An 18,235-nucleotide genomic window follows, 5' to 3' on the forward strand; every position below is an offset into this window, starting at 1 on the left:
TATTTCTTCAAGACAGATGTAGTGCTCCTTCTCTTAGGTATTAAATACAGGAAATACAGAAATAGTGAAAGTTAATATACTGACTTTTTAAATCAATCCCAGCAGTAAGTCATGACATTTTTGTGTTTGATTTCTGAATTGAGTCTGATTGATATTCTGCAAATTAAGCTCTTTTTTTGCTTTTATTTTTTTTAAACAAAAATGTTAGACCTCAATTGACAACTCTATTTTGGAACTATTACACCAAAACAATTGTGGAATTTGCAATTTTTGAATCTCAATAACAAAAATTTTTTCTGGTTTTTGATAAATTTGAGTTTGTTCGTGAAGGCTTCATTAGCTCTTTGTGGTTTTGTCCTTTCCCTCTCCTATTATCCACCCCAAGAGATTTATAGGGGCTTTTCATTGACATAATTAGCATGGATCTGTTTTATTGGGTTACATATATGCAGGAAGATATTTTTAACCAGAAAGGAGCCAAAAACCATGATAGAAACAAATGGTGTCTGCAGGATATTGTTAGTAGGGTCACTAATTAAAATGCTCAAAAGGCAGAAAACACAAACACCTACAACCCAAAGCTCACAATTGCAGGGTGATTTTCAGTGGGTTCTTTGAAGACTCAGGAACATTGTTTGAATTGGATTTGTTGTGCTGAAGAGCTGATGTTTTCTCTTCTCTCCCAGGAGCCCCCGAGGCGCCAACCAATGTCTGTCTCATGGTAACGAGCAGCACATCACTCACTGTCACCTTCCAAGAACCCCTCAGTGTCAACTCAGCTGTGGTGACCAAGTATAAAGGTACTGGATTTAGACATCTTTCAGTCCCCTTAACAATGTGCAAAAATTTGAGGGCTAAGTGGCAAAGGTATTTATATACAAGAGGTTATATTATGATGCAAATAGTGTTGAAATGTAATTATTTTCCCAGTAAACAGACATAGAAGTGGAATTTTCTTGAAAGATTACCCAAGGAAAAAAATTTTATTAAAAAAAAAAAAAGAAAAATAAATTAACCAAAAGCTTTCTCCGTGAGTGCTTTGAAGAAGTTTGCTTGACTCACTGTGGTTAGGACATCAGCTCAATGACTGGGTTGAGATGAGCAGTTACAAAACACTAACTTTTGGTGCCTGTGGGCTCCTGAAACCATGTGTATCCTTGTAAAAGCCAAACCCACAGCACCATTCCCTAAAGGAATGCCTCTGGAAGCTGAAACTTCTGGCACAGGCATCATACAGCCCAATTAATTAGCTATTCCAGGGCTGCCACATCATTCTTGGAAGAGTGATACATTTGGGGTGGCACCAGTTAGTTGCAAAGTGGAATGAATAAGAAAATGCTTCCATCTGAATAGCCCTGTTGAATAGAGATGGTTTTAAAACAGAATTTCTGTTCCACAGGAAATTCCAACATTAAGGAAAAAAAAGCAAGTTTTATTGAAGATTAGAACAAAAATGAGAATTTTTTAAATTTCCTGTTTAAAGGAACTTTCAGGTTTTCTACAATCTTTGGAACAGTAAGTTCTTCAGTGCTCAGCACCGCAATCCACAGCCTCCAGCTTCCAGTGGAAGCATGAATCCTCCCGCAGGTCAAGGGACTGGGGATCTGAAGCCTCCTTGGCCCTGCCCAGGGGAGTCAAGAAGTGGGAGTCTGAAAGTCGTCCTAATTATTTCCACCAGTTTCTCCCTTCATGCTTCCTGCTGTGTATCTTTCTTTGTATTAATCATTGAAAACACCTTTCAGAGGGGCCTGAACCTAAAGTTTCCATACTCACAGGCAGCACTGTCCTGGCTGTGTGGTAGGGAGTCTGTTTCATGTTTCCACGGGGGCTGTCCCAGGGATGGTTTCAAGAGGAGAGATTCAGAAAGACCCTGTCCCTCGAGGGTCCAGCAGCTCAAGGAGCCCTTCCAAAGGTGGGACAGGCAGTGCACAGGCTCCACTGGCACTCGCACAAGCTCCCAAAGCACTACAGGAGCTTATTTTGGAAAAGGTACATTGTCTCTTTCCTTCTCCTCCTGCCTCTAGTCACAGATTCCACTCATCACTGGCTATGCCCAGCAAAATAATTTTTTGCATTCTATGAATGAAAAAAACAAACCCCAACCTCCCAGACACTACTGAGGCCATGAAAGTGATAATGCTCTGATAGCCCCAGTAGAAGGCAAATTAATGTATTACACCTAGTCAGCTGTGCAGTGCTGCAGGAAGTGTGATTTTCAAAAGCATCAAAGCCCTTTAGAAGCCTAAATCTAATTTTCAACAATGGGTTGTGTTGCCAGGAAACTAAATTTCATTTAAGAGCTTCCCACTGCCTGATTTACTTGTGAAAATGATACTTGAGCTCCTAAAACACCAAAGTTCTCTAGAAAATATCAGACTGATCTTCGTAATAGTTGTATTTTAAATAACCCTGAAACATTGTCCGCTCTCTAATTAGAATGATTCTTGGTATTTTCACAGGAAATCAAATTCCCAAACAGAGCTAATTTTTAAAAATAATTTTGTGAAGGTTGCAGTACTTTTCTCTTGGGTATTCATTTGGGTTGAGTCTGGTTAGTACCATGTCAGTGGTGTCCTGTTTTTGATAAATACAGCATTCAGAGAAATTTAATCCAGCCTGACCTAACTTTCTGATCAGACCAGGTAGCACTGCCCTGTATTTTGAATTACCCACACTCATGATCATTTTATGCTTTATGAAGTTGACAGTTAGTCTTGCCAGAATATTCTTTTTAAATCCTTTGTCCCATGAGACTTGTATATTTATGGTTAGATAAAAAGAAAGATCATTAATAGCTCCTTTTGGTGACTTTCAGGAATTAATTAAGCACTGGTTGTAGAATTGTTTATTACATTATGGAGTGAGATTCTTTGTGCTACTTTGAGGGGTCATAAAATGAACCTTTCAAATGATCACTTGTAAGAATGATTAGAACCAGCTAGCAATTACTAGCCCTGAAAGGAGAGCTTGATAACAAAGTGTGAGGATCTTTTTAGTCAGATATATAAACCTTCTGTCCAGAAAACCACCAAAGCATTCTGCTAATTCAGGAACGGGAAAAAAAAAAAAAAAAAAAAAAAAGGCTGTTAATATGGGGTTTTCTCCCCCTCAATACTTTACCATTTCTTTTTCTAAGCAAATTAAAAATCAGGAGCATTTGCACCAGTGTTTAGGGAATACCTACTCATTAACAGAAACAAATAATGTTCTTTTCTTTGTTTGGCTTAGTTTAGTTCCCTAAAAACAGGGAAAAAATGCCAATTCAATTTATCCTGCGTCATCTTTCTCTTTTCTTTTATTTTTTCCTGTTTTAATTTTTTTTTTCCCAAAGCTTTATTTGCCCATATGTCTTAGAAACTGGGCTTGGAGCATTATCTAACTGTCTGCTGTTTTCCTGTGTGTGATCTTTTCCCTTGTTAGCTGTATAACTTACAAATAATCATACAAGAGAATAATACTTTGCACTCACTCTCTAACCACTAAAACCATCTCACTTCATTAGGAGATTTAATTTTAACCACACACGGTGAATGGGTATTGACTTTGGTGTCCCAGCTGGATGGCAGCTCAGTGCCTGCATTCTGTTCAGCCATTGCTTTAAGGAGCCAGAGCATTCTTTACTTCCTCTCCTGGATTGTTGTTTAATGTTGCAGGCACCATCCTAATGGCTCCCTTCAGTTTCCCTCTGGAGAAGGCTGCAGCGTGGTGGTGGCTGACGTGAAATGATTCCTAAGTATATTGTAACTTAGTAAAGTGTTTTGAGGCTGGAACCAGACAGGCATGGCATAAATCAATAATAAAAGTCATAATCTGCTCCATGCTAAGAAAGACTCCAAGCCAGAGACACCTCACCCCAGCCAGTTTTAGGAAGGATGTGAAGCATCACTGTAATATTGAGGGAAAAAACCCTGCCCTTGGCTAATTGTGCCCTAGAGCCAAACTTCACATCCCACCATGGAAGTACTTAGGACCTGCTTTAGTTTTACATCTTTGAAAACACAATCAAAACGTTCCACTTAACATACAAAACATCTTGCCACAGTTTGAAGCCAAGGAGAGCTTTCTGTTTACACCACCACACTGGTACTGCAGGATGTTTTGTTATCCCAGAGCTGCAGCACTGCAACAATCTCAATGAAAAACACCCCACAGCAGCATAATCAGCACTCAGACAGCACTCAGCTCCCAGGAACATCCCCCTAGAGATGAGCATCAAGTGCTTGCTGGGCTTTAAGAACTATTGTCTTTCACTGCTAAGGTTTTTTGGGTTTGCATGTTCCACACAACACATACACATAAAGAAGAAAGGATTTTTCAAAGAAAAAATTAAAGTAATGTTAAGTAATTTTGTCAGATTTAATTTCTATGGATTTAAAACCTGATTATTATTTTGCTTTTACAGTTAATAAGTACAGATAAACCTCTTCTTACTGCATGATTTTTTTCATCCATTTCCCTTGAGAAGTAATCATAATAATGCTGTGATACCAAAGTATAGGATAAGGAAGAAAAATGGACATAGTGCTGATCACTACCTACTGGAAAGGATCACCATGCAATGAAAAATCTCTGTTTATATTTTATTTACAATTTTTAAACAAACATCTATATACTCTTTTGAAGAAAAAAAATGAAACAGCTTGTATAACCCAAGTTGAGCTAATTTATTTTAGAGCCTGGAACTATTTATGTTTGAAGAGAGAGGAAGAAAGACATGTTTGATGTAGCAAACAAAGCTAATCTACTCTGTTTGGTTGTAGCTGTGAATGCCAAGTTATTTTCCAGATAGTCATGCTGAGCTCTTTGGGCTACTTTAGCCCTTGTTACCTTTTTGTTTAGTTTGGTCTTTTAGCAGAGTATTTCGTGTTTGTTAGAACTTCCCAGCTGCCTTCCAGGATTTCTTTTGTATGGAGAGAAGATTTTTATTTTCACTCAGTGTAGCTCTTTAAAACACAAAACAAAACAAAACAAAACAGATTGGCTTAGATCAGGAAAGAAGGAGTCATGTTTTGCTTAAATTTTGAAATTTTGAGAAAAGGTCATTCCCTGCCTCCTTTCTTCCAAGGCACTTTGTGATCCATTTCAGATTTTTTTAATTTTTTGGGGTTTTTTTGGGTTTTGTTTGGGGTTTTCTGGTTTTTTGGGGGTTTTTTGGGTTTTGTTGGGGTTTGTTTGTTTGTTTGTTTGTTTGTTTTTTGTTTGTTTTGGGGTGGGTTTTTGTTTTGTTTTTTTGTTTGTTTGGTTGGTTTTTTTAATGAGAATAACTGTCTTTGAGTCACTCTTTCAGTCCTGGCTGGATATGCAGTAGCCCCAGAATGTTGCAGTCACACGGCTGCTGAAAAGGGTCAGTTGCAGTCCAGAACAGACCACTACAATTTACTGTTGTCACTAGGAGTCGCAGTAAAGGATGGGGGCAGCTGCCTTTGCACTCAGGGTGAGCACCTGTGCTCAGGAATGAGCAGCCTGGGCCTGTGTGAGACCTGCCCTAGAGCTCCAAAGAAACCTGGATCTGGGATTCACAGCTGGCTTCTCACCAAGTCAATGGAAAATTTACATTAAAGATTTCAGTGTGAAAAACCTCCAAGGCTTTACAAGAGTGATCTATAAATTTTGTGTGATTCTGCATGTTTTATTCTTGAGGGTAATCCTTTCACAACCAAATAATCTCATCATTTTGTGTGGGCTTCTGCTTGTCCCCATGAACACATGCAAACAGCAGATACCATATTTTTAAATTATGTGTTTGATATGTTTATCAAAAGTTGACCTTCCATGTTTGACCAGGTTTGGATTTGTTCTATGGCAGGCTCCCTGCAGTGATCCTCAAAGACCTAAATATACAGATATATTGCTATATCTCTATATCTCTATATCCAGATCTATATATATCTTTCTCCACTTTGATGGCAACTACCTGCTCCCATAGCAGTGTCAAAGTGGAAAGCAGCAAGCCTGTGCTTTCTTTGACTTCTAGAAGAACCTTGGTTATGGAAATGAATGCTTGTGGAAGCGAGTCTTATGAAAACAAAGTGATTTAATAATAATACCCCTGTCTGTCTAAAGTAGATGCTGTGTTACTGCTTGATTCTGGTCCAGTCCATAGTGGAATTGAGCAGCATTCTGCACTTGGTCTTGAACCCTTTCCACTTATTATTCAAAGTTTCTTTGTATATTTTGAAATTCATTCTCTCTTTTTCAAAACAGTTCTTGCTCCATAAAAAGAAAAGAGAATACATTTCTTTGTAAGACATTTGAATTTATCCTGCTGAATAGGTGTGGTCTGATATTTTTTTACAGTAGTTCATTTATGGTATTTTATTAGGTCTCCCAGGCACTTTATTTGCACATTACATTTTGGTAGCTAACAGGACTGTGCAATTTGACTTCTATTTTTATACCTAGCCAGTACAGAAATGTATAAAAGTTAAAACAAACCTTTCTATTTCTAGTTCCTGTCAATGTCTGTAGTATGTGCTGGACTTTAAATAAGATTTAAGACCTTCTATTATTTAAATTTGTTATGTATTTAAAATCACCTTTGAACATGAATCACATATTAAGAGATAGTGTAATTAATTAATGTAGCTAATCAAACACCAGTTACTCAGCTGAATCATTCTTTCCTCCTGCTTTGTGTTTTATAAGGATTTTGAACAGCAGCTCAGGATGAATAGCTGTGAGAAAACCCAGACATACAGTCTCTACTTTTGTCTGTGTCTGCCTTCATTTCTGAGGAAAAAGGCTCGTATCATGATGTTGTTGAATTTTAGACACTGCTTTGCCTTTTACATTTGCTTTGCCTTTTACATTTGCTTTGACTTACCAGAATTATTGAGTTTTAGGGGTTTTTTTTAATTGTTTGTATGTGGCTGTTACAGCTTCCATTTCATAGATATGTCAGAGAAGAGGTGAATTCCTTGTAGTCAGTGAGTCAGTGGCAGGACTGGGACTCAAGACCTTCAGCTTCTGTCTTGAAGGGGGTCAATGATTTAGCAGATATTTTGATAAATGGATTTGGGAATGAAGACTCACTGAAGACTTAAACAAAACTAGAATGTCTTCAAAGGGTTTCTGGCAAAGTTTCCCTGCTCATAGCTTCATCTTAAGTCTTCTCTGGCCCATCATGGACTTTCTTGGACCATTGACAAGCTTCAAAGGTCTGGGTCTTATTTGCCTCCCCAGCCAAAGCCTGATCCTGTTCTAGTAATCAGATCTGACACCCAGAACTGATGCCCGTCTGTAAATTTGGAATCAGGTCCTGGGATCTGATGCAAGCTCCTACCTTGTGCATTGGGCATAAACTGCAAGGTTTCCTGCTTTCATGCATGAGTGCCCAGTCAGTTTAGGCATGAACACCCTATCAGTTTGTGCACGAGCACCCAGTTAATTTACTAATGAACACCCAGCTGGCTCCACCCCACAATGAACACCCCATGAGCTCCTTCTTAACCCACGCCTGAGCTCAGTCAGTTCATACCTGAGCACCCACTTGGCTCACTCCTGAGCAGAGACATGGGCATGGATGGCAGTTTCCAGTAACCAAGGGCAACTGAAGGAGTGGGAGGAGGTCAGGAGAAGCCGTGTGCTGCTCATAGCTGGCCTGGCTATGTCTCAGTGTGGTGGAAAAGCCAGCAACGAGTGAAAGCCACAACAGAGAGAAGGGAAGCTGACAGTAGGAGAAGGGGAGGACAAGTGTATCAAATTCATTCAATCTAAAGATGGTGGGAAGGTGTTCACTTAGATGTTTTTCTAATTATATTTACTTTCTTCTCACTTTGAATGAATTATCAGAAAATTGTGTTAATTGACAAGAAATTAAATAAGTAAAATCTCCCCAAATCAAGACTGGTTTGCCTGCCACACCTGTCTGCATTTCTAGGGAAGGTGAAAGCTCTTTAAGTTACTGTAGGGATTGTTTTAGAAAGAAATAAAGGCCTTAAATATGTTTAATCAACATCTATGCAGCAAAGTCCCTCTTCATATCACAGAGGAACTAGAGGAAAAGGAGTGGAATCCCATGAAACAGATTCCTTGAATTAGCCTCTGAGTATTTCCTTCCTTTGTTCCCCACACTGTGCAGTGCTCTACTTTGCCTCCTACATTGTGATAGATTACTTTTTTGTGTGCATTTTCCCAGCTGCTGATTATTAATTAGATTTTAATGTCATGTTATGGGCCGAAGCTGAGCCTGCCCACATGTGCTTTGCGCTGACGATTGGTCCTCGGGCACGGGAGCTTCCCCACAGCTCTGGCTGCACAGAGCACCAGAGAGCAACGCTCCCACTGGGAGGGGAAGCTTGCAGAATCCAAGCCAAGATCTTCTAGGATGTGAAGCCTCTGCATAAGAACCCCATTTATTCTTCAATCCACTCTCACAGTTCTAACACATGCTTTCTCCCACTTCTCCTTCCACGGCCACAGTGGGGTATGTTTGTAATTTCAGGGCTGAGAAACAAATCTTGGCTGTTATTATAATCCATTGTAGCTTTCTAACCATTGGCCCACATTGGAAGGCTGCATGTGCACCCACATGGCACATTTTCTTAGTTATTTATAAAATGTTAGTAGGAAATGTCATTTTCACTAACGGAGGAAAAAATTTCCTTCTTGTACTGGGATAGCTGGCCTTATTGCAAACAGATAGAGAATTGCTGGGATTTAGAAAATGCTAATCAAATACTTGAGAAAAAAGATCTTTTTTTTTAATATATTCTCTTGGTGAGAATTTTATTAAAATTCAGTAAAAATAGTATCTTATAAATCATTTATATAATGCAGATTTGCTTTAAGATGAACTAGTCATGAAACCATGATCAAGCAAAGATGTGTCTTTGGCACTCAGCCTGCTGTCATAATGGTTCCCATAAATGTCAAGACATAAAATAGAGTATTCTGGCCTGGGTCAAAGGAACATCCAGAAACAGGGCCACAAGAAAGGTTATTTAACATCATTGGTTGTTCTTAGCAGGCGTAAAACGCAAAGGAGCCCAGAGCTGTTGGGAAGACGATTTACTGCAAATAAAGTATTTGATTATTAAAAGAAAAAAATCTCTGAAATGAGTAATGTGAAGATTTATAGCCATGGAAGTTCCAAATGAAAATGTGCTCTCTAGTAATAGTCTAGATATGCTTTTTTTTGGTACTGTCTTGCACTGTTCTGTCTTGTTCTAGTGAGAGGCCTTTAAATCCCCCTGCAGCTCTTTCCCACCATGCCACAGCAGTGCTTTGTTTGCCTCAGGTGGGCACAGAGCTGTTTGTTTGCATCTTTTTTCATTCCTCTTCAGCTTTACTGATGCTTTTCTTTGTACTAGCCCAGTACAAAGAGCCTTGGTTAAATTTACAGAAATAAATGATAGATAAGATCCAAAATAATGAACACTAGTATTTAGAAAAGTTTGGTACTCAGGTTTTGAATTAAGCTGTACCTAGAAATCCAAGTCCCAGGCCATGACTGTGTTTTAACTTCTCTGTTTGCACAAACTGCTCAGTGCCAAACATTTGTTTTTCCCTAATGGAAGCATTATGCTGTCAGTAGCCGCTACAGCTAGTATGACTTGTCTTTCTCCTATCATTTCTTGGAGGATTTCCAAACATGAGAGAGGTGTGAACACAGCCTGAACTGAAAATCTGAAAAAATTGGGTTCCTTTCCTAAATCAGGCTGGAGACAACAGTTGAAAACAGCAAGGAGGAGCTGACCAAATACTGCAAACAATGATCTCCATAAGAGCTGGTCTCTACACCAACAGATTCCTGCTTTTCACTAATGTTCAGGTCTCTTCACTTGTTTGATAAATATTTGTTTAGGGTCTTTCATCCTGATATTATTCATATGAATGGGAGAGTTTAGTGTCCTTAAATACAGCTGCTAAGACATTTTGAGAGTAAATAATTTTTTTTTTTTTTTTAAATCATCAAGCAGAAATAGATGCCATGAAGTGGTTTCTGGTGGTGCTCTCTGTTTTCTATTTCAAAGGAAGCTAATAAATAACACAATTATTTGTTTGGAGGCCCTTGGAAACATAAGACCATCATCAGCCCAGGCCCTGGACATGGGAGGAGGGGAAGGAGACAGAACCTTTGGTGCTCAAGCCTGCCTTAAAAGCTTGAGTGACAGAATGCACTGCCCAAGGTCACTCAGCAAGTCAGTGGCAAATGCAGGAATAAAATCCAGAATTCCAGTTCCATACACTACTCTGCAGATCCCAACAAGCAGCAACAGAACTCCTGTCCCTCAATCTAATTAATCTACTCAGCAGTTCAATAATATAAGTGCAAGAAAAACAAATGTCAAGGCAAGAAACAAATTCTACTGTGGCTCAGGCTATTTACTTGACTCAGGAGAAGGTGCTTTCCTGAATGAATCTACAATAGGGTCAGGAGGTGTTTTATGTCTTCCCTTTGCCCTTTATCTGTCTGCCTGTCTCTCTGAGAAGCTGTGAAAGGCATGCTCAATATAACAGAAGGATTGTGAGTGGAAAAGAAACAGGTGAAAATAAACTTCTCCCTTTATTTTAAAGTGCGGGAATTGAGTATTAAAAAAAAAAAAACCAGGAAAAAAAAAACTTGGCCACAAGTAAGTTACATAACTTAAGCCAGTCTAAAATTATGTGCCAGCAATTTACATGAGTTTTATGTAACTGTTTATACTGCTGTTTATTTAAAAATTACTACTTATCTTGGCGACCGCAGCAACACATCGTGCATTTGCTAGCTCTGGAATACAGGGCACCTTCATTAAAACACATAGTCACCAATATATTAAACACACAAAAAAGCCCTGCTCTGACATAACATGAAGTGTCAGATGGAAAGCCGCAACAGCAAAGACATTCAGCGTTCACAACAAAGCAGCCCTTTGGGGTGTTCAGAACAGGACTGGAACATGCTCCATCCTTAATTCACCCAACAGCTTTCAGGTCCTTTACAGCACAGTTGGTGCAGTCTACAAGACCAGCTCCTGTTCCTGGGCTCTTATAAAGAACCCTCTTCATCCTCAGCTTTCTATACTTGAGCATGCTTATAATTCAGCATTTACATGCTGAGGTAAGGCAGCTTTTTGTTCTTTCTTAAAGTCCCAAGGACTTCAGTGTGGCACAAATGGCTAGTAATTTCTGTTTGCTCTCTCCTAGCACTATCTCCCTCACAAAGGAGGCAAAGATTTAGCTAAATCTTCATGATGGGTTGCTCATGCAAAATTAGATAATTTTTAGGTTCTGATCCTTCACCAGGGTAGGACCGTGAGTGAGTGGCTTTGTACTGGCACCAGGAACAGCTGCAGACATCCCACAAGGCCAGGCAGTGGGAGCAACACTGGCCTGAGACATGGATTTTGCACTTGTTTTGGGGCCTTTTGAATAAAAAAGATGCTCTACCCCTCCTTACTTTATTTTCACTTCTATAAAATAGGAAAACTTCATTTTCACTTCTATAAAATAGGAAAAACATGTCCTCCTAGGAGGTTTCTAGCCCAATGAATCAGTATAGCAGAATATTATGTATTATTTTTAGATGACCATTACAGTTGAGAGCTGAAAACTGGCAATGCAGAGCAGGAGGTATAAACCTAAGTGATAAATTATTTCCATTGATTTGCATTTCTTTAAAGCTCTATCATGTCATCTTCTCACTTGAGTCAGTAAAATCATGGGAGGAAAAAAGTTTGTTAAAATTACAAGTAAGCAAGAAAATACTGAAAGTTCTTATTAGTTTCTTTATGACAAATATACTTTGAAATGAGGGGAAAAACAAGGCACTATTCCAACACAGCTGTTGAAAAAATATTTATTTTTCAGTTATGGAAATTTTTATTGAATCTGGGGGATGGATTTTTTTCCAAAAGTGAGGTTTTAAAATAAATATATTTGCAAATTAAGTTTTGAGTAACACCATCTTGTTAGGTAAATATCCTTTAAAAGGAGGGTTCTCAACCATGATAACCATAACCTGATGCACAGGCTAATGTCATATTCATGTGTTTCAATTCCATGGGGCTCAGCCACCACTGGCTAAGCTAAAAAGAAAGCAAAATGCTGGCACTGCTGGCTGGATAAGGAGAGGCACAGCTGAGCCTCAGCCTGGCAGCCAGTGAAGGATGGGATGGTGGGGAGACACGGGGCATCCAGGGTGCACCTCAGCACCTCATGGCAGGACGAGCACTGGGACTCTGGGACATTCTCCCAAGGCAGCTGTTGTTCCTCGAGGGGCTGGCACGTCCCTGTGTCACCCAGCACTCAGGGGCTCACTGGCACGAGCTGGGGCAGCAGCTTGCCTTGGGAGATCAGAGCAAAGCCCTGTGATTTACTATCATTAAACCTCTCAAACTTCCCTGCTGCTCCTGAGATGGCTTTGAGGATCATGTCAGCCCATTCTCCCCTTGGAAACTCAGTGTCTCTCCCTGAACTCAGCAGTTTTTTATTATTTCTGAGAACAAGCTGCCATGCTGTTGCTAGTCACAACACCAGTATTGTGGTGTTCCTGCTGGTCACAGGCCTGTAGACAGGTAGGATTGCAATCCTGCTCAGATGAAGGCATTAACTCCTCTTCAGACAGTGTGCCAACATCTCTAAATGTTGGGAGCACTCCTCTAAATGCCAAGTGCAAGTGGAAGGGGACCCACATCAAGGACAGGACTGCAATGTTTGTTTGTGTAAGCTATCCAAATTTAAATACGCCTCTCAAAGTACCAGGTTACGTCTGGGCAGCCTCCAGTCCATGGAACAATTAAAAATTTGGGAAGATCAAAAGCTGCTTAAAGCTACTTCTCTCATCCTTGGCTTTTGCTTTGTGCTGCTCGAAGTGTGACCCAAGCACTGCCCCTCTCTTGGAGCAGGACACTGGGACACACCACGGGATTCCAACGAAGGCAGGATTTGCTGGCAGAATCTGTCCTGAGTGATGCTATCTTGCTTGACATAAATCCTTGAAAAGAAAAATGGTGTCTGAACTGACTGCGAGCCTATTGACAATACATTCAGCAGTTTGAACAGAGTTTCTCCTTCTGGAAAACAGAAAACATGTCTAAGTCTGCAGCATGTGCACACTGTCTGCAGTGATTTAATATGAGTGGAGTTAGAAACCTTGAAAATCACGGTTTACAATGGAAACTCTGACAAGCCATCAAGTTCAATGTTGCTTTTAAGTATTCCTATAATTAAACTGTCAACAAAACCCTACAATACGGTAGTGCAACAGTCTCTACATTTTCCTACTAATGTGCAGAGATAGCTTCCACTAAGGGTGGCAGTAATTAGGTATTTAAAACCCGTGGAAAACTAGAAAAATAAACGGTGAAAAAATTCAGTGAGAATATTAAAAAAAACCAATCTTCTTTTCATTGCAGCAAACACAAAAATGTTGCAGAGCATGCTGTGCAATCATAGAAACAAAGTGCAATCATAGAAAAGGAGCGATTAGGGGAGAAGAGAAAAATGAGTTGTGCTATTGATATTTGGCTTTTTCAGAAAAATGTGTTGGCAGTTAAATGTCATATATGCTGAACAAGAAATTCTCTGAAGCCGTTTTCTTTTAGCCTGAAAATACCAGTATGACACGGCCAGAAGATGAAAATTCCATATGTTGAAATTAGAATACCTACATCCTCTGATCTATTCTAAATTATCAACTCCAATACTAATGAATATACAAATGAAGTGTCTAAAAACTATTTTGTGAATAGATTTTAGGAAATAAAGGAAAGCTTTATATTGAATTCTTTGGTGTAAATCCAGGAAATTCATGAGATTTCCCAGTTTCTACTGTAGAATAATTTCACTATGGTTTTGATAGGTTTTCCTGGAAGTTTGAATCTGAAGGTACAGGTCACTAAATCCCAGACGTATGACTCCAGGTTTAACCAGGATGGCACCTCTCATTAATAAGGAATAATTTAAGAAAAAAGGCTGGTTTCCTGCCTGCAGCCATCTGTTCCTCACTTGCACATATTCTTTTTTCAAAATCATCCAGTGGTGTTTCTTGGTCTGCTCAATACTGTTTTATGTGCACAATAATTTTTTCAAGTACTGAGGAAAAGTATGGGCAGCAGGACTGCTGATTCCACAGCCCCTGAACTCAGCAGGAACGGGGTGACAGGAGCACTTCGGTGAAGGTGTCCATCACAATTTGGGCTGAAGGAAAGATGGGAGGTGTCTGTCAGCCCAGCAGCATTCAAATCCCTCTGAAGGTGGATTCAGCTTACCAGGTCCTGGTAGAGCTCTGTAATTGCAGTGACCAGACCAGCAGCAGGCCTGGCCAGGAGAGGCAGAAACTCTGAAACCAACCAGAAGGCTCCAGTGAGTGACTGGTCCAAGGAGAATACTTCTATCCTAATTAGCCAAGGGTAGTTTGTGGGCCTGAGGAGCCAAAAGGACTCTGCCCATGCCCACCTGTGCAAATCCAATGCAAGTCATTGCAAATCCAATGTTTTTTGTTGGTTAGGATGTATAAGCTGCCAAATTGCATTAACAGGTCCAATTCCTTCACCTTCTCTTTTCCACTGCTTCTCTGTCTTTAAAAGGAAATTGCTTACATTAGGGCAATGGTGACTCAATGTAATTTGTATTGCAGTCTGGTTTTAAGCATTCTTTCCTGAAAAGCTTTTGAACAATATTTTGGTTTTATCTCCCATACACAGAGATATAATTTAATCACTGTGTATTTGCTATACATTACTGTTACACATGACTTTTAGAACCCACATGGACTGGCAAACTGCTAGGAGGAAAGTTAACCTGTGAGTGATTCAAGTCCTTTGGCCTCTTTGCTTGGACTGGTACCTGACTTGATTTTCTCCTGCTATTTGTTTCTAGTGGAATGGAGCCCTTCAGAAGACTTTTCTCCTTTGGCTGGTGAAATAATTATGGATAATCTTCACTCTTTGAGGTGCTCCATCACAGGTCTCAGGACGGTGAGTTCCAGAGGACTCATTTAGACCTTCATGGCCTAGTCCCCACAGTGATACAAAGGGAATTTGCATCATCACCTCTTGGAAATCACTGCAGAGCCTTTCTTGTAGCAACATGTTCCAATGATTGAGCATGATATGTCTGGTAGCCATGATCCAAAAGTCACAAAGGAATAGAACCAGTTTTTGAGTTATCATTCTCAGGAGAAATTGGGAAAGACTGGAGCAAAAGCTGCTGTTTTCTGGATCGTGGGATAATCAGTGCAGATCAAAGGCTCTTGAGAAATCCAGACCTGACTCTGATGACCAATACCTCAAATAACAGCCCTTTCTCTTCTCCTTCTTCCAGAAATGCACATGCTGATGGCAGTCATTCTCATTTTTGTTATTTGTCTTTGTATATCTATTTAGACCAAACAGAATTGGGTCTCAAACCTTGTCCTCAAATCTTTGTAGTATGTTTCAATTGATCATGGTGCATTTAAATTATTAAAGCTATTTAAGCTGAAAAAAAATCTTTGTGAGGCACTGCTTTGCAGTTGTTACAGCCAAAATTTTGAATCCAGTGATAGTTTTGACTCCAGTTGTTTCCATTTGCAGGGCCAGAGATATTATGTCCGTGTCTCAGCATACAACATGAGAGGATGGGGACCTCCATGCAAATCTACTCCTGAATATGCTTCTCCTTCAAGTAGGTTGGGTTGGTCTGGCCTCCAGTTTGCTTAGTGATGTTGAAGTTCACTATGTAATTGTCACGCCGTCTAGGAGTGAAATAAATAATAAAACTCAATTCTTTCCAACCCCCAAAAATTAAGCAAAATAATAATTTATGTATATTTATGTCTCAGCTTTTACTCTTCTCCATTCCTTTGACAGAAAACTGTTTTCTAGTCATTAATACTTTAAAAAATTCGAAATATTTTTATCTTCATTTCTCTTAGGAGAGTTCTGACATATGGAACTTCATTTTTAGGTACATTAATAGATCAAAACCTGATTCTGAGCTGCTAGAAGCAAAACACAAGTATCTCATGTAGTTTTTTGCTCCACCTTGTAACATTACAGATCCCATTCACTGAACCACTCTTACAGCATCCTGTACATAAAATACTCCAGTGTGGACACACACGGTGGTAGGATGTCACCTGTAAATGTTGCAGAAATGTCAAAAAGAAAATGTTCCCTTTCCAATCTCTGTCAGGTCTTGTCAGACTTCATTAGGGCTATGAGTTGTCATTTGTAATTTTTAATCTATTATAATTACATTGCATTGTTAGTTGCTTTTCCAGACTTACTGTTCCCTGCCAAACTGGCTCAGTGTATTACAGCTCCCCTTGTATTGATTAATGCAGTAAAGTGGGACTTCTCTTTTTATTGCATTAACACTAGTTTTTATTAGTCTAATGTAGCAATTTAATAACCTTGCATGCTAATGTGAAAAAATATAACAAGTTGTACCTACTTTTAGTAGTCATCATGGAGAGGATTGGATAAATAAGGCTTTTGCATTACCATTGTCCCATTTTGCTTCATTTTTTTTTCTTGTGTTTCCTCCAGAACAATACCAGAATTAGGCTAAAGAAATATTCTGCTTGAGAACAAAAATGGGCTACAATCATGGGAAAAAAACTACTGTGGATAACTGAATAACTTGGTGATGTGCAATTACCTTGACTATAGCCAGGTGTAACTACACAGGACTTGGCCCCAGAAACCCAAAATTTACATCAGCTGGGGGACAGATTCTTTCACAGTACAGTCAAATATCCCCAAAGAAGGAGCACTCCTGGCAAGACAGGTGGTATTTAAGACTGCAGCTTTGTATGATATGAATTTTGCTTTCAGCATATTGCATTCTATTCCCTTTTTATAGTCTCCTGCTATTAACCCTCTAAAATCTGATATTATGTGCCAGTTCCAAAGTTTTGGGGTGTGAAGGAAATCTTCCTGCAGATTTCAGTGGACCAGCACAAAAGCCATGGAGAGAATTCTGTTCATTCCCCTTGTACAGTATCTCAGGGTGCTAAGAGTAGAGAAAGTTCTGTAATTGCTGGGTTTAGGGCCACATCCTTAAGCTTTACAGTAAGACCAGCAGAGCCTAAATGCAAATCTTTTCATTAAGTAATACTCACATTAGAGAGACAAGATGTTATTTACCATTGCAGTTACTGGGGGCAGAACTTCCCTATTCCCATGACTGCCTTCACCACTGAAAAGCAGAAGATTTGTGCTTGGCAAGGAGGCAGCAAGCTGACATTACACCAGTGCTGCATAACAAAACATGACCCTGAGCTAAAATTTAAACCATACATTAATGCTCTACAAAGTTGTCTGTATCAGTAGCCATAAGACAATGCAGGGGAAAGGAAACCTTCAGGGCCGGATGCTGATCCAGTCCAATGCCACAGCATCAAAGGCTGGTGACACTCTTGGAGATGTGTCTGTGTGTGATGACAGGGAACACTTGCCACTTCCCCCACACACAGCAGCAGCCTGTAATTAGGTGGCCAGCACTGTGCAGCTCCTCTGTGAAATCCCAGTAGACATAAATATTTCTAGGTTTATTCATTATCAGGTGAGTGATGGACAATGATGGAAGCTGGTCTGGTTTCTGTGTCATTTTTAAGGTAGTCAGCAATCTGGAAGTTCAAAAAGTTTGGAAACCACTGGGACAGAGAAATCACAAGGTTTTTTGAAACTCTACCAGTCTGATATCACCAAAGCACTTTGAGACTGGTGAGTTCCAGCTGGGTCCCTCCTGGCTGCTCACAGGAGCTCTAAGGACATTTTCCCCACACACAGCAGTAAATGCAGCTGGCCCTGATGTCTGCAGTAGCACAGAGCACACAGGACAGCCCCTCTGCGGCTGTCACACTGCCCACAGGCTATCAGGATACCAAATGTCTTCTCTTTCCAGCCTTTCATGGGGCTTACTCTGGCTGCTACACTAAATGTAAATAAACATGTATTTATATCCCTGGCATAGTGAGCCCATTGGAAGGAATGCTTGTCTCCAAACTTGCACTAGAAACTGGATCTGTATATTTAGTGAGTGAGCAAACTGCTAGTGGCTATGAGTACGTACACAGCTCTGAGCCAGCAAGATGGGAGCATGTCTTCTGTGCAGACAGATCTCTTAATACCTTGATCCACCATTCCTTTGGGCCAGGAAATGGGTGCAATGAGCTTTTCTCATTATAATCAAAGTGTGAAAATAGCCAAGTCTGGAATTAAAGAGCTCCTTTCTGATACACACCATTTCTTCCTATTTGTGATGAGTTTATTTTTTAAAATGAAGACTGAGATTCTCATTAGCAGCAAGTAAGTGAAAACAA

General features: G+C 39.8%; 1 protein-coding gene across 2 annotated transcripts in view; it reads left to right on the top strand.

The window, feature by feature from the left end:
* The window catches only part of ANKFN1 (ankyrin repeat and fibronectin type III domain containing 1), a 107,089-nt gene that overhangs the window by 57,919 nt on the left and 30,935 nt on the right, over nt 1–18,235 (top strand). For both annotated transcript variants that reach the window (XM_038157499.1, XM_038157500.1), the window contains 3 exons: nt 687–800; nt 14,806–14,903; nt 15,501–15,591. In XM_038157499.1, the coding sequence (XP_038013427.1) occupies nt 687–800; nt 14,806–14,903; nt 15,501–15,591 (303 nt within the window). The remainder of the gene's footprint in view (nt 1–686; nt 801–14,805; nt 14,904–15,500; nt 15,592–18,235) is intronic.

Source organism: Motacilla alba, chromosome 18, assembly GCF_015832195.1.
Source record: "Motacilla alba alba isolate MOTALB_02 chromosome 18, Motacilla_alba_V1.0_pri, whole genome shotgun sequence".
Lineage (NCBI taxonomy): Eukaryota > Metazoa > Chordata > Aves > Passeriformes > Motacillidae > Motacilla > Motacilla alba.